Below are 14,605 nucleotides of genomic sequence, written 5' to 3'. Positions count from 1 at the left end.
CATCTGGATCCAGAGAAGGCTTCTTAAGTGAAGGTTTGATTACGGCAACCTTAAAATCCTGTGGTACGTATCCATTTATTAGGGATAGATTGATTATATCTAGAATGGCAGCAGTAACCAAAGGAAATGCATCTTTAAATAATTTGATTGGGATTGGATCTAAAATGCAAGTTGAAGCTTTAGATGAAGCTAATATTTTTGATAACTCTGAAAGCTCAACTCAAACACAGTTGAGGTTCTACAGTTACCTCTGATGCTGCCTCACTTACTGAGGAAGAAGAAATCACATTAGGGAGGATGCTAAAGATTTTGCTTCTAATAGAATTAATTTTTTACTTGTGAAAAATCCCATAAAGTCGTTACTGCTGAGGGCTAAGGGAATAGATGGTTTAGAGCTATGATTCTATGTAAGTTTGGCAACTGTACTGAAAATAAATTTAGGATTATTCTTATTCTCCTCAATTAACGCTGAGAAATAAGCAGTTCTAGTTTGTCTAAGCTTATTTTTATAAAGCACCAGACAATTTTTCCTGGATAAGTAGGACTCCTCATGGTACGTAGAGCGCCATGTTCTCTCCAATTTTCTAGAGTTTTGTTTTAAAGCTTGTAAATGAGAATCAAACCAGGGAGCCAACTTCCTGTCCCTAATTACCTTCAGATAGAGACCGACTATAGTGAAATTTACTTTTATGTCTCGAGAACTCAGTTATAAAAAACTCAAAGGTTATCAGAAACTGGTCCGAGAGGACTGAATTATGTGGAAAGATCATTATTTCCTCACACTCTATGCCATAAGTCAGCACAAGGTCTAATGTATGATGGCAGGAGTGGGTGGAGCTATGTATTCTTTGAGTAAAACCAATTGAGTCTGAGATATTACTAAAGGCTACATTGAGGCAATCATTTTCAATGTCCACATGAATGTTGAAATCCCCCACTACAATGACCTTATCAGTATTTAGCACCAAATCAGATAAAAAAATCTGAGATTTGATCCAAAAACTCAGAGTAAGGGCCTGGTGGATGATATAAAACTACAAACAAGGGCGGTTTTACAGTTTTGCTATCTGCATTAGGAAAACTAAGAATAAGATGTTCGAACAAACGGTAGCTATTAATTGGTAAGGGATTGATCAATAAGTCCGAATGAAAAATGGTTGTTACTCCTCCTCCTCGCCCTGCACTTCGAGCAATATGATGATTTAAATAATTAGAAGGAGTCGACTCGTTTAAACTAACTCTTGCTGAAGCCAGGATTCTGTGAGAGAGAGCAAATACATCTGATTGTCACAAATCAAGTCATTAACTAACAAAGTCTTAGAAAAAATAGACCTAATGTTCAATAACCCACATTTAACTTTTCTAATTTTCTGCTCAGTTGAATTTGTTCTAATATTTATGAGATTTCCATGATTTGCTTTATTAAGCCTCATATTTGATCTGTGTGACTTTGGCCGTGGGCAGGAAACTGTCTCTATGGGGTAGTGGGTGGGTAACAGTGCAGAAGCTGCAGAGGGGTCTGTTAAACTACGACTCTGCTTCCTGGTCTGGACCCTGGGTTGTCATGGAGGACTAATAAAACTGGCCATGTTCCTAGAAAGAAGAGCTGCTCCATCTAAAGAGGGATGGATGTTGTCTCTTTGCATCAGACCAGGTTTTCCCCAAAAAGTTTTTCAATTATCAATGTAGTCCACGTTGTTTTCAGGACACCACCTAGACAACCAGCGGTTGAAGGACAGCATGTGGCTAAACATGTCGTCACTGGTCCGATCAGGCAGGGGGCCAGAGAAAATTACGGAGCCCGACATTGTTTTGGCAAACTTACACATCGAAGCAACATCAATTTTAGTGACCTCCGATTGGCGTAACCAGGTGTTGTTACCGCCAGCGTGAATAACAATCTTACTGTATTTACACTTATCCTTAGCCAGCAGTTTCAGGTAAGATTTAATGTCGCCCGCTCTGGCCCCAGGTAAACATTTAACTATGGTTGCTGGAGTCTCTAATGCCACGTTTCTGACTATGGAGCTGCCATTGATAAGAGTTTGCTTGTCAGTGGGTGCGTCACTGAGCGGGGAAAATCTGTTAGAAACGTGGACGGGTTGGTGGTTGCCCACGGGCTCGGTTCTAAGCTTCCTGCGTACTTTCACCCAGCCGGCCTGAGGTCCCGGCTGCTCGGGTTCTGCTAGAGCATTGCTACGGGGTGGTTTTGAGCTAGTTAGCCACGCGCTAGCTAAGTAACTATGGCTGTTTACGGGCTTTTCAACAGCGCAGAGCCGGGCCTCCAATTCTGACACCCTCGCCTCCAAAGCTACAAAAATGCTACATTTATTACACGTACCATTATCACTAAAGGAGGCAGAGGAGTAACTAAACGTCTGAAACAGAGAGCAAGAGATAGGAGATGGAGAAGCAGAGGTAGAAATAGCCATAGCCGTGCTGAGGCTAAGCTAACTCGACGAGCAAACTGTTCAACACCAAATAAACTGCGTGCAAACTCAAATGGTTCCCTAAAAGCTAGGTGGAACAACAGAAAATGTGTGTTTTTGCGTGCTTATGTGCTACAATAACTCAGAGATATCCTGGTACAGAGAAATTAAATCAGTTTTAGCAAGCCACAAACACCAAACAGCTACACTTAGTGCAACACTGAAAACAGGAAACAGGAAACGCCTTACCGCCAGGGAGCGTCAGCAGTCGAAGAAGCCAGCGCTGTGATGCTGATGTTCAGAATCACAGGGGTGATAGAGCCTACTGGTCCCTGTATAGGCCACAGTACGAAGGTAACCAGTCTATGATGGTGTCAGGACAGAACACATAATATAGACAACCATGTTATCACCCACATTTAAGAAAATTTTGATTTACTAATTGGATTACTTTACATGTTATGTGATTTATTTCCAAAGTTAGTGGTACTCCAGACCTTAGTGGGATAGAACTGAAGGGTAGATGTAGATCTTCTTCTCCGATAATGCTTTGTAAATGATGTGTACATAGCTCCTTTTAGTTTTGTGATTGTATCATCGGCCTGCTCGGGGACTACAAGTGGAAATTAGCAGAGATGGGAATTTTGACATCAACTAGTCATCTCCTTGCTGTGTTTTTCTTCAGTTCAGCAACTAAACCAGATGATTTCAATCAGCACAGAAAATGATCCTTGTTCAGGTGCTGAGCAGAACAAAATCATAGCATTGAGAGGACTTGTTGATCTCACAATTCCCATCTCTGGACATTAGCATCTTTGCTATTACCTGGTACAATACATCTTTCCTATATTGTTAATGTTAAATTGTACATGGTCCCTACTTCTACTTCTACTCTACTCTACTCTACTCTACTCTACTCTACTCTACTCTACCCTATTCCAACAAAGACCCACGAGATGCTCTAGCAAAGATACAGTACTTATAAACAGATTCTTTCTATCTTGATTGCCAAATATAAGTCATACAGAAAACGTAAAAAACATGCTGTGACATTTCACACCAGATATATGATGTTGTATTAGTTTTTAAAGTGGTTCCTCACATTTCAGCTAAATTACATTTCCTATTGTTACCCCATACCTCTCACTTAGATTCCAAGTGTCTCCATGGCCCATAATTACAAGCCATTATCTGAAGGCACAAACTGCAGGGGTAGGGCTAATTGGTAGGGGCAAAGGCTGATCTGGGATCCACCCTTTAAATTAAGGGCCAGAAACATGCTGGAAAACTAGAGATGTTGGTAACATTAGAAGATAGGATTCAACCTTAGAATCTCAAGTTGATTTATTATGCATGTTTTACCTTCTTGTTACAGTGCTGACCGCCACTCCTAGCAAATTAGGAAAGCACATTAAAATACAAAGAACCATTCACCCATTCACACACCACTAGTGATGAGTTACACAGTAGCCACAGCTGCCCTTGGGCACACTAATAGACGCAAAGTTGTCAAACACCGGCACCACTGACCACCACCAGCAGGTAAGAACGGTTATGTGTCTTGTCCATGGACACGACACAGCTGGAGCCTAGGATTGAATCGGCTACACATCACCGTCACCCCATTCGTCGTATGTGTGAAAAAGGGAGGAACCCGCTTTAAAAGAAAAGCCCTGAAGCACATGTGAATGTGAACAGCTGATGGAAACAAACTACAAGTTCTCTCTAATGACAAACTGTAAATTTCTTTGAAAGAGGTGCAGAAAGAAAGAATTATTGAGAAGGGGGAAACAAAAGAAAACCAAGTAGTACAAATATAAGTTTGAGATTAAATTTCTTCCTTACTGAAATTAAAACAACAACAACAACAACAACAACACAGCAATATATTGAAAAATATGCAGAAACGTGAGAACAGAACAAATAGCTTCAGAATACACAGACATAGAAAATTCACTGTGCAAGGATTGATTTAAAGAGTAAAAACTAATATCTACATACTGTATATGTCTACAAACTATAATAACAAAGTATAACACAAATTGGGAGGAAGATGCTACATTTATTACCACTTGAGCTGACATATATTGTAGATCTTAGCAGTCAGGTGCTGAAGAAGTTTTCTGAATCAGTTGCTGCAACAGCAGGGCTGTAGCAGCCTATCAGGAAATGTGTTTCACAGTTAATCCAGTGTTAAGTAGAACCATTTTCTTCACCACTGTGTAAAACATGTCCATCCTGCAGCCAACAGCAGAGCCAACCTTAATCATACGTTTGTTCAGTCTCTGGTGCTGCTATAGCTCCAACCCTAACCTAGTATACAGCAACAGCAGACTGCTGCACTCCTGAGTCTCCCTAAGGAGACCTAAAAATAATCTTGTTGTTGTAAAGCTGTCGTTCTTAAATCAATAACCGTCTCGCTGGACTTAAATATTAAGTGATTCAGTCTAGCCTGCTCCACACGGTTATCCACTAATGTTCTGTCATGCTTATCTACAGTAATCAGTTTCCCTTTGGGATTAATAAAGTATTTTTGAATTGAATTGAATTGAATTGAATTTCTATTTGGGCTTTGAGTCAGCTCGGGTAAAACCACAAAAGTACAAGTGAACAACGCTTTGTTGGAAATCAGGGATGGTGGTCTATATTGTTTCATTACAATGGCTGATATGTGGCTCTAGATCATCTCAGGAGGCCGTGGTTGAGGTAAACTCTTGATATGGAGCCATGAGAGGAACATATACAACATGAAAGGTGATTCTTTTTGGAAATGGTTGTGTCAAAATGAAAGAGCGGCATTCTTTTTCAACCAGCCCCTCTGCCTTCTCATTCCTCCGCTGATGTATGGCTTTGGTTTCAGAAATGAGCTGCTCCCTGCAACAAGCTTCCTGACAATTACAGAGTGCTCTCTTACAAACCTACAGGTTGAGGAGCTCAGAGCAGATGCTGCTGCTCTTGCTGGTCCTTCTCTTACAGATGGGTAAACACGATTTGATGTGTTGTTGCACACTTTTGCAACAAGGGTTGTGTTTTTGTATTTACACTTGCAAGATGAATGCCCCGACCGTGTGTGTATGCTTGAATGCACATATTGATATATGAGTGAAGACTCTGCTCTTCTTTTGTGAAAGTCCTAATTTGTGGCACATGCTTGTCACAGCTTTACAGGTTACTTCCAGAGGACCTTCAGAAATCTCACACGTTCCAAACCCGAGGCTGAGTGTGACAGTCTTTCTAGGAAGGTGACAGACATGCTTGTTTGAACTCCAGAGTGCTTGTTACCTCAGCGTGTTTTAGTTAAGTGTGTTTGTGCCCTTTTCAGAAGAGGCTAATTGGACGTGAATGCGACCTCCCAGGTGCCTCTGGATCTTTTAGTCCCGGAGTTAACACACACTCAAATATATGCACACTCACACTTCACACACACATACATCACCTGACACAGATGTTTTCTTTTCTTCTCTACTGACCCCTTTCCTCCTTTTTCTTTTCCTCCTCCCACATCATCTTGTCAGGCCACACAAAATGGCTGTTAACCTAGGCTGTCAGCAGGGATATTGGAGTGCCTCAGAGGCTTACACAGCCTTTGGTCCTCTGTGACAGACAGTCCCCCTTGTGTGTGACAGGTCCGTGGGTCCTGCTGCCTGGTTGCTCTGTGTTGGTCTCTGTGAGGCTTTGGCAGTTTCCCATTAGAGGGCAAAGGGGGATGGGAAACCATATAGAAGGGATGCTCGAGTCTAGGTTAATGGTTCCTAAGTTACTGTGTGTGTGTGTGTGTGTGTGTTGGGGGGGGGGGGGGGGGGGCATGGAAAAGACCCTCACTCAGACAGAGTTTTACATAATTTTTTTACATAGAGATACAGCTCAGGTGTGAGTATTGCTAAATGATTCAGTATTTTTTTGTCACTCATTCATAAAATGAAACTCATGCATTATATTGATGCATTATGCATAGTGTTAAATATGTCATGCTTTTATTTCTTGTAATTTTGATGATTATGGGCTGTAAGTTTTGGTCCAAATGGGACAATTGTGATGTGGTGAAAGATGACATAAAGTTAGTTGGTGGGAGGGTAGTGGATGCAGAAGACGAGACTAAATGAAGACAGATGTGTGTCAACGCATTAAGTGAAAAGCCCAAAGACAAAGAAGAATGGCTTAGAGATCAAGAAACCCAGAAATTAGTGTCTCAGAAAAGAAAGAAATTGCAGAGAATGTTAAATATTGAAAACTCTTAGTTTCGATAATCAGCTAGTTATCCCACGTTTCCTGGTCCCCCAAATGATATGGTTCAGTAGAATACACAATCATGCTGAAGACAGTCATTGTCCCCTAAATACAAAAGGTCAGTGTTAAAGAAGCTGCTTGTTCACAGAGTTTTGCATCCAAGCATATAGGAAGCTGAGTGAAAGGATAAAGTGTGATAGGAAAAGGTGCACCGACATCAAGAGAAACCGCAGCCTTGAGAGGTTTGTCAACATAAATCCAATCAAAAGTTTAAATCCATTTTAAACAACTCTGAAACCAGATACAAGGTCAGAAGCATCTTACCTGGGCTGTGGGGAAAATAACTGGACTCAGTGCTCTAAATTCCTCTTCAGATGTGACTAAAGTCTGAGAGTCATTTGAAGATCATGGCCCAAGATTTTGGAAGAAGAGTCGAGACTCAATAAATCAATAAATCAATCAATCAATCAATCAGTCAATCAATCAATCAATCAATCAATCAAAGCTTTATTTATAAAGCGCCTTCTGCAACCCTGTCAGGAAGCCCAAGGCGCTGAACATGGTACAGTAGAAGAGAGAGTCACAGAACCCATCAAGTCAACAATCTACTAGGACATTTTAGAGCACCTCCTGCTTCCTTCTGCCTATAAGCATTATGAAGATGTTCATTTCATATTCAAGCAGGATGTGGCGCCTACCCACACTGCCAAAGGTACCAAGAGCTGTTTTAATGCCCTGGGTGTTACTCAGCTTGAGCAAGGCAGCAAACTGGTCCAACCTGAACGTGTCACCATTCTCAACAATACAGGTGACCTGGAGTCTGCTATCATAGCTCCCTGGGCTTCCATCACATCTCAGCAGTGTCATGGGCTGTTGGCCTCCATGCCACATTGATGCAGTAGTAGTAGTAGCAAAAGGAGGCCCAAACAAGTACTGATGCATTGAATGATACATGTCCTGGACTTTTATAGATCTTTTCAGTCTGAAGCACTGCAGTATAAATTAACAAACTTTTCAGAAGCCAGAAATTCCTGCTTAAGATACTTTTTGTCACTGTTATTGTGTAATATTCAATTTTTCTGAGACACAGAATTTGGGATTTTATTATATGTAAGCAACATCATCATTGGAATGATTTTCAAAAGGCTTGACATATGTGTAATAATTATAACACGAGTTTCACTATAAAAAATGAACTTTTTTCACAACAATCTAATTGTCGTAGCTATACATGTAATTGCGCAAGCTAGAAATCTTTATAGTTACTCAACCAGTTAAGATCGACATCTGTATTCATGCAGTTTGAAGGCTTTTGCCGTTCGTGTGGAGCTTTCATCACCAAGCCTCTAAAGTGATCCCTTCTGTTATTCTGTAGCTTAAACTCCAACATAATAACCAGCATCTGCAGTTTACTTTTACAGAGACGTCAGAAAAAATGAGCCAAGCAAGTTTCAAAGATAATGGTAATGTTTTTAAGAGTGTGTGTAGTTCCTAACACCTGCTTGTAGTTGTGCACAGAATTAACACCTCACCATTAAACCCTTTGGTGTGTTTAACAAAGATGGAAACCAGGCCAGAGCTGAAGAGGCAGTGGGGGGTTTTAGTATGACTCAACACTTTTTGCAGGTGCTTCCCTAAGTAAATGACTCCAAGTTACGTTTTAATTTATTTGCATGAGAAGATGGTCAGAACAGCTATGTGCTTAATGGCTAACTCATACTAGTCAGACCTGTTCTTTGTTGTCCTATTGCATTTAGGAGATGTGAACAAGAAAATAACAGTTACAATGTGTAGTTTTTAACCGTTTATCTCTGGAAATAATCATTGAAATGTTGAAAATGTATGAAATGATGCCCAGTTGTTGAAAAATACTGGCAGCTTTGAAACACACAACCATAAAAATATGGTCTAAATACCATGGGAGTGGCTCTAAGTCTCTGAGCTGCGCCATGTTAGATGCAATGTTTTCTACTATGTCAGCCCATGAGGACAAAACACATTTACTGATTTGCAACAAGCAGTTACAACACGTTCACCATTCATAAACATTGTTGTTTTACCTATTTACCTTTTTGCTCATTGCTGGTGATGAAAGGAAGTCTGATGTTCTTGCCATTTTGATGGAGGTTTCTCTCCCAGGGTTTTTTGACCCTAATGGCCATCTGTTGGTCACGTCTTACTCAAACACAAAAATTCTGCTTGTTTGCAACAATTTAGGTATTTACTGCCCCCTATCACCAGGAAAAAACACACACAGTCAAAGCAAAATCTTTTAAAAAGAGCTTCATTTAAGGATGGTGTTCTTTTCTTTCACGGGGTTAATTCTTTTATCTTTTTCCATTAGATCTGCTTGGCTAGATATTAGAAACTTTCTTTGAAGGTATTTGCCAGACCCTGCATTAAAATTGTAGAAATGCAGTATAACTACACTTTACCATCAATATAAATATGAACTGGGTTCAGTTTTTCATTTTATTAAGGACTTTTGTCATAAATCATTACAGAAAATCCAAATTCCCTCCTCCAGAGAGTGAAGATCTGTGCTCCGCATACGTCCCTCCATAATGTAAAACAAGGTGTTGCTAGTTGTTAGGGATTTTATCAGTAACCCAATACCTGCAACTAGAGAGAAAGGAGACAATCTAAGCAGACAAGTCACACAATTGCAATCAGGGGCAGAAGCTCAAGGCAACTGCCAAGAAAATCTGCCCTGAGAGTTTATTTATAACACGAGATGAGAAAAGAACAGAAGGTGTGTGTGTAGAAGTGTATGTGTATGTGTGAATGGCTACAGGAATGTGTGGGTGTGTCTGAATAAATGAGAATGCATTCTGGCATAGAGTAATACATGATACATTCAATTGATAGGATCAATGATCAAGAAATAATAAACATAAAATTTCAATAACACTAATATTGTGGATAACTGTATTTTGTTTACTTTCGTGCTCTTAATTATTATAGAAAATGGTGTTTGCAGGAACACCAGAGGCGGGGTCTGTGTTCTAGAGCTGTTTCAGCAGAGCTCCTTGTGAAACGTCACCCGCTGCCAGCGCTTAGACTGGATGTTGGTTTCTTTTTTTCCCGTGCCAGTCAAAAACATCAGATTTCTTTGAATTCCAGCCATGAAAATCCAAAAATCTTTTTCATCTGAGGTTTTAATGCTTCTTTACACACGCGATTCAAAGGAATTTTGCCTCGGGCCAATATCTTTAACATCCTAGCTTCTTAAAATAAATTGTGATTTTGTGAAATCTGATTTTATTAGCAGGTGAAATGATAAAAACATAATTACACATCTCTAAGATATTACAACTGTTAAACTTTTATGCCCATTGGAGGTGGAGGCAAAAATAAGTAGACACACTGCAGGTTCACAAACTGCATGCTTTAACTTTAGTTACAGACCCGTGCATCTGAGAAGACACAGAGCTGAGCAGGGAAAGGGAGTTCCTGACGTCAAGCTAGTAATGAAGTTTGTTCTCCTTGTTATCACAACTCTAGGGTTTCCTTATCGCGGTGCCACAGCTCGCCGGGCCGGTGTGCCCGGACGGCGGGCTGCGCACCCAGACAGACGCCGTCTTGTCCTGCATTCTTTCAGTCAGCAGGACCCTCTGAGATCTTAGTCACTGAGAAGGGGATTTGGTTACACACAAAGAGAAATGTGCCTGTTGGGATTTGCTTAAGAGAGCAGTGTTAGTACTTCTTGGCAAAAGTAGCTTGGTGCGTTGAATGTTTGACACAAAGTGCCATATTTGCTTTGTCTCCTTGAGTCTGAGGGATGGATTCTTTCTATCTTATATTGTGTTTGCAGTCTGAGCCAACATTAGGAAAAACGTGTCTTTGTTGATCTTTTTTAGGATTTTTCAGGTGATAACTCGAGTCATAATGTTTTGATTAAAACCGTTTAGGTTTCTGAAGATTTTTTAATATACTATTAAATGCATTTTTATTCTCATCACTTTAAAGTTTTAAAATCATTTACAGTACAGAGCATACTTGTTGTCCTAACCTTTTTATTAAAAAGTACACCAAATGCATCAAAAATGTAGCTGAATTATAGAAACATGCTACACACTTCTGTACATATTTTTTAATGTAGTCACTTATCTTGTGCTGGCTCCAGTTTTAAACTTTATAGCTTGTTTATGCATTTTTCTGACAGTTTTCAACCGATGGAAGACATTTCCTCAATGTCAAAATGAACCAAAATAAGTATTTTAGCTGCAAAGAGAAAAGCAACTGTGCTTGATGTTATTTGATGTTACACACAATGATTTTAAGCACCATCTGCATGTGTCTTTGTGTGTATTTGCATGCAGTATTGCAGGCATGGAATGTGTGTGAACAAGGAGTTGGACATGCAACCGGTCCACGGACAGTGGGGTCCTTGGGGACCATACAGTATTTGCTCCAGGTCCTGTGGTGGAGGAACAAGGAGCACCACTAGAGACTGCAACAAGCCTGAGTAAGAAAAAAATCACTTCTGACCAATAAAACACATGGAGTATCTAAAATGTATAAGACTGACTTGGATCTGGTCCTGCACTAGGCCCAGAAATGGCGGTAAGTTCTGTGTAGGCCGCCGGATGAAGTTCCGCTCATGCAACACTGAGCCGTGCCCGCGAGGAAGGAAGGATTTTCGCGAAGAGCAGTGCTCTCAGTTCGATGGCAAGCACTTCAATATCAATGGTCTACCTCCCTCCGTCCGCTGGACCCCCAAGTACAGTGGTGGTGAGTTCACTGACATGAAGTCTCTTATTATTATTGATCAGAAAATAAATCTGACACACACCAATAATCTGAAAGTACACAAAAAGGTTTGGAGCCAATCCCAAGTATATGAAATGTAATTGTCACAGGTTCAAATGGCTTTTGTAATTAAATTCTTCTCAAGAGTCAATATTTTAAGTGTTGCTTCTTTTTTTTCTAACATCTCCATCTTCACCAATCAACTTCTGAGCCAAATCCTGATTGATGGCAGCTCATTCCTGCATAATCAATACTTGGACTTTGTCAGACCTTTAGGGTTTTGTTTGACCACCTGCCACTTGAGGATTGGTGACAAGCTCTCAATGGGATTATTGTCTGTGGCATTTCCTGCAACCGGACCCACGTTTTCATGTTTTGTTTATCTTTTCTTCTCCAGTTTCTTCTTGAAGGTTTAAGCAGTGGAAGAATAGATTTGTGCAAGACCGTATTGTTTAGCTACAGAGAGAGCTCACCAACCTTTCCTCTGGTGGTGCACGTTTTTCTTTATATTGAATAAAAAGTGTGTTTCATCTTTTTCTTCACCAGTTCCAGTAATCATTCATATATTAAACAGAAGTTGAATCCTCTTTTAGTGCCTGTATGAGATTACACCATTTATGTTTCACATTCATTCTCCTTTGCTGCAGATTTCTGACAGCTCAGTAATTGCTAAAGCTGCTTCGTAAGATGCGAGTAATCCTTTTGTTGAAGACAACATTACCATTAAAGCTGCATGGACCCTTTACACAGCTGTAGCTTGGTTGCTATTGAGCTAGCCAGGCTGCAAGATTACCATCTGGCAAATTTACTTCAAGTGATTCATTCATTTAGTTGATTCTATACAGGCAAACAAGCCAAGCCCCGGAGTCAGTACACTGTCTGTTATATTTTCATCCAAACACCAGGCTAAAGTTGGGCTGTTAAATCACTGAGCTAAGGTTTCATAAATAAATTAATAATTGTGGATAAGGTTTTACCAGATTTGTGAACCTAAGTAAGTCCCAGCCATGTCTTTGTTCTGACAGTTTAGATTTGCTTTGTTTTATCGGCTTGATGAACCATTCCTGCTTCCTTGTTTTTATTTTCTGTGCAGTTCTAATGAAGGATCGCTGTAAGCTCTTCTGCCGGGTCGCCGGCACTATGGCTTACTATCCGCTCAAGGACCGCGTCATTGATGGCACCCCGTGTGGTCCAGACACTTACGACATCTGCGTTCAAGGCCTTTGCAGGGTATGTCTGCATGTTTATGCTTCCTCTGCTGAGTGCTGCACACAAGCTTCAGCACAGTTCACTTACTGCCATGCTTATTGCCATGTAATGCAGAGTCTAATTTATTATTCCATGCACATTTTAGCCATTACAGCTGAGTTCAGTTAGATTCAGCATTCTTGGTCAACCTTTATTTTTAGTTATGAGTTGTCACTGCAGGAGATGAGGAAGTTTGTGGGTCAAACATTCACAAAACATTCAAACGCATCCTTTTTAAGTACACAGTGACACACAAACATTCAGAGAAACATGAAGTTTATACTTTCTGTTTTTGTGTCTTTTTAGCAAGCAGGCTGTGACCATGTGCTTAACTCAAAGGCCAGACATGATAAGTGTGGAGTGTGTGGAGGAGACAACTCATCGTGTAAGACTCTGGCAGGGACCTTCAACGACGCTCAGTATGGTGAGTCCCAAATCAGATTACACGAGTTGCTAGAATACACACATGAAGTTAGCAGCTTTGGTGGATAATTTCACATCAAACATAGACAAGTTCAGATGTTAAACACTTATGTGGCATCTGAACATTTCAAGCCACAACACACACATTTAGGCAACTCTGGGGCCAATCTATGTCACAGCTTTAGAAGCCGATTAACAGTGTCATTTTTGTCGGTTCCGCTAACTCAAACGTAGCATCGTCATCTTCCTCAGTGCAGTGGTTTGGTGAGGGCTGACTGCTAAATGCGTCCAATCCTTTCTAAGTCTGGCCAACGACACAGTAGATGCATTAGCATAAAAAAGTTCTGGGTGCAGCTTCCCAAGTGTTTGCACAGAGTTTGACACTGAGTGTTTGCGTCTCTACCCATTAGCTTTCTTCTATTGGAAGCAAAGTGTTTTTGACTGTATGGAAACAAACCAGGCACTGACATTACCTCTGGAAATCTGGATTAAACTTAAGAAGGTGGAAAACAAGCGGGCTTGCAGGCAGGGCAGGAAATCCTTCCGTTCCTGGATCTGGGCTTGCCTTTTTGCCATTCATGCTTTGTTCTTTTTGTTCAACACTTCTTAATGTCTTAGTGTATTGTCTACATGGCTCACTTCAATCAATTTCCCTCTGGGATTAATAAAGTATTTTTGAATTGAATTTGAATTAGTCTCTGTGCTTAACTTGTAGAGAAACGTGCGTTCACAGGTGGAAGTTAAAGGCACGGTCTGAGATTTATCTCAGGAACACTTGCTTGAAATGCTCTTCACACATACCAATGGCAACCAATAAATAACATGTTTTGTCATTACAAATGAAAAATTTTTGCTAACTTTCTAAATGGCTAAATCCTGGAACACCTCATCCAATCCAGCGCTGGCCCACTATGTGATTGGGTGACGGTGGCACAGGAGTTAAGTGCTTGCCCCGTAATCGGAAGGTTGCGGGTTTGAGCCCTACTCAGTTTGTCACTGTCATTGTGTCCTTGGGCAAGACACGTAACCTCCCTTGCCTTCTGGTGGGGGTCAGAGGGACCGGTGGTGCCAGTGCTCGGCAGCCTCACCTCTGTCACTGCGTCCCTGGACAGCTGTGGCTACATGTTTATGTTTATTTATTTAGCAGACGCTTTTATCCAAAGCGACTTACAATTTCTAACCTATAGGGCATGTTGTGATCTGTGGGGGAAACCGGAGTACCCGGAGGAAACCCACGCATGCATGGGGAGAATATGCAACTCCACGCAGAAAGGCCGCAGCCGAGTTTTTTTGAACCTGCAACCTTCGTGCTGCGAGGCAACAGTGCTAACAACTGCGCCACCATGCATCGTAGCTCATCCCCACCAGGGTGAAGGGGTGAATGATTGTGTTGTGAATCACCTTGGGGGGTTGCAGGACTCTAGAAGGCGCTATATCAAATACAGACCATTTACCATTGGATCATAACGCATCCATCAAACTGCCCCTCCTAACATTTGTCACCCTGCTGCACAAAAACACCCTTG

General features: G+C 40.9%; 1 protein-coding gene across 2 annotated transcripts in view; it reads left to right on the top strand.

The window, feature by feature from the left end:
* Positions 1–14,605, top strand: part of LOC107388497 (A disintegrin and metalloproteinase with thrombospondin motifs 20) — a 135,466-nt gene that overhangs the window by 48,869 nt on the left and 71,992 nt on the right. For both annotated transcript variants that reach the window (XM_054732877.2, XM_054732878.2), the window contains 4 exons: positions 10,979–11,124; positions 11,209–11,390; positions 12,502–12,638; positions 12,963–13,080. In XM_054732877.2, coding sequence (XP_054588852.1) covers positions 10,979–11,124; positions 11,209–11,390; positions 12,502–12,638; positions 12,963–13,080 — 583 coding nt within the window. The remainder of the gene's footprint in view (positions 1–10,978; positions 11,125–11,208; positions 11,391–12,501; positions 12,639–12,962; positions 13,081–14,605) is intronic.

The sequence above is a fragment of the Nothobranchius furzeri genome, chromosome 4 (assembly GCF_043380555.1).
Source record: "Nothobranchius furzeri strain GRZ-AD chromosome 4, NfurGRZ-RIMD1, whole genome shotgun sequence".
Classification (NCBI taxonomy): Eukaryota; Metazoa; Chordata; class Actinopteri; order Cyprinodontiformes; family Nothobranchiidae; genus Nothobranchius; species Nothobranchius furzeri.
The sequence above is the reverse complement of the archived record's forward strand: the minus strand, read 5'-3'. Positions and strand labels throughout refer to the sequence as shown.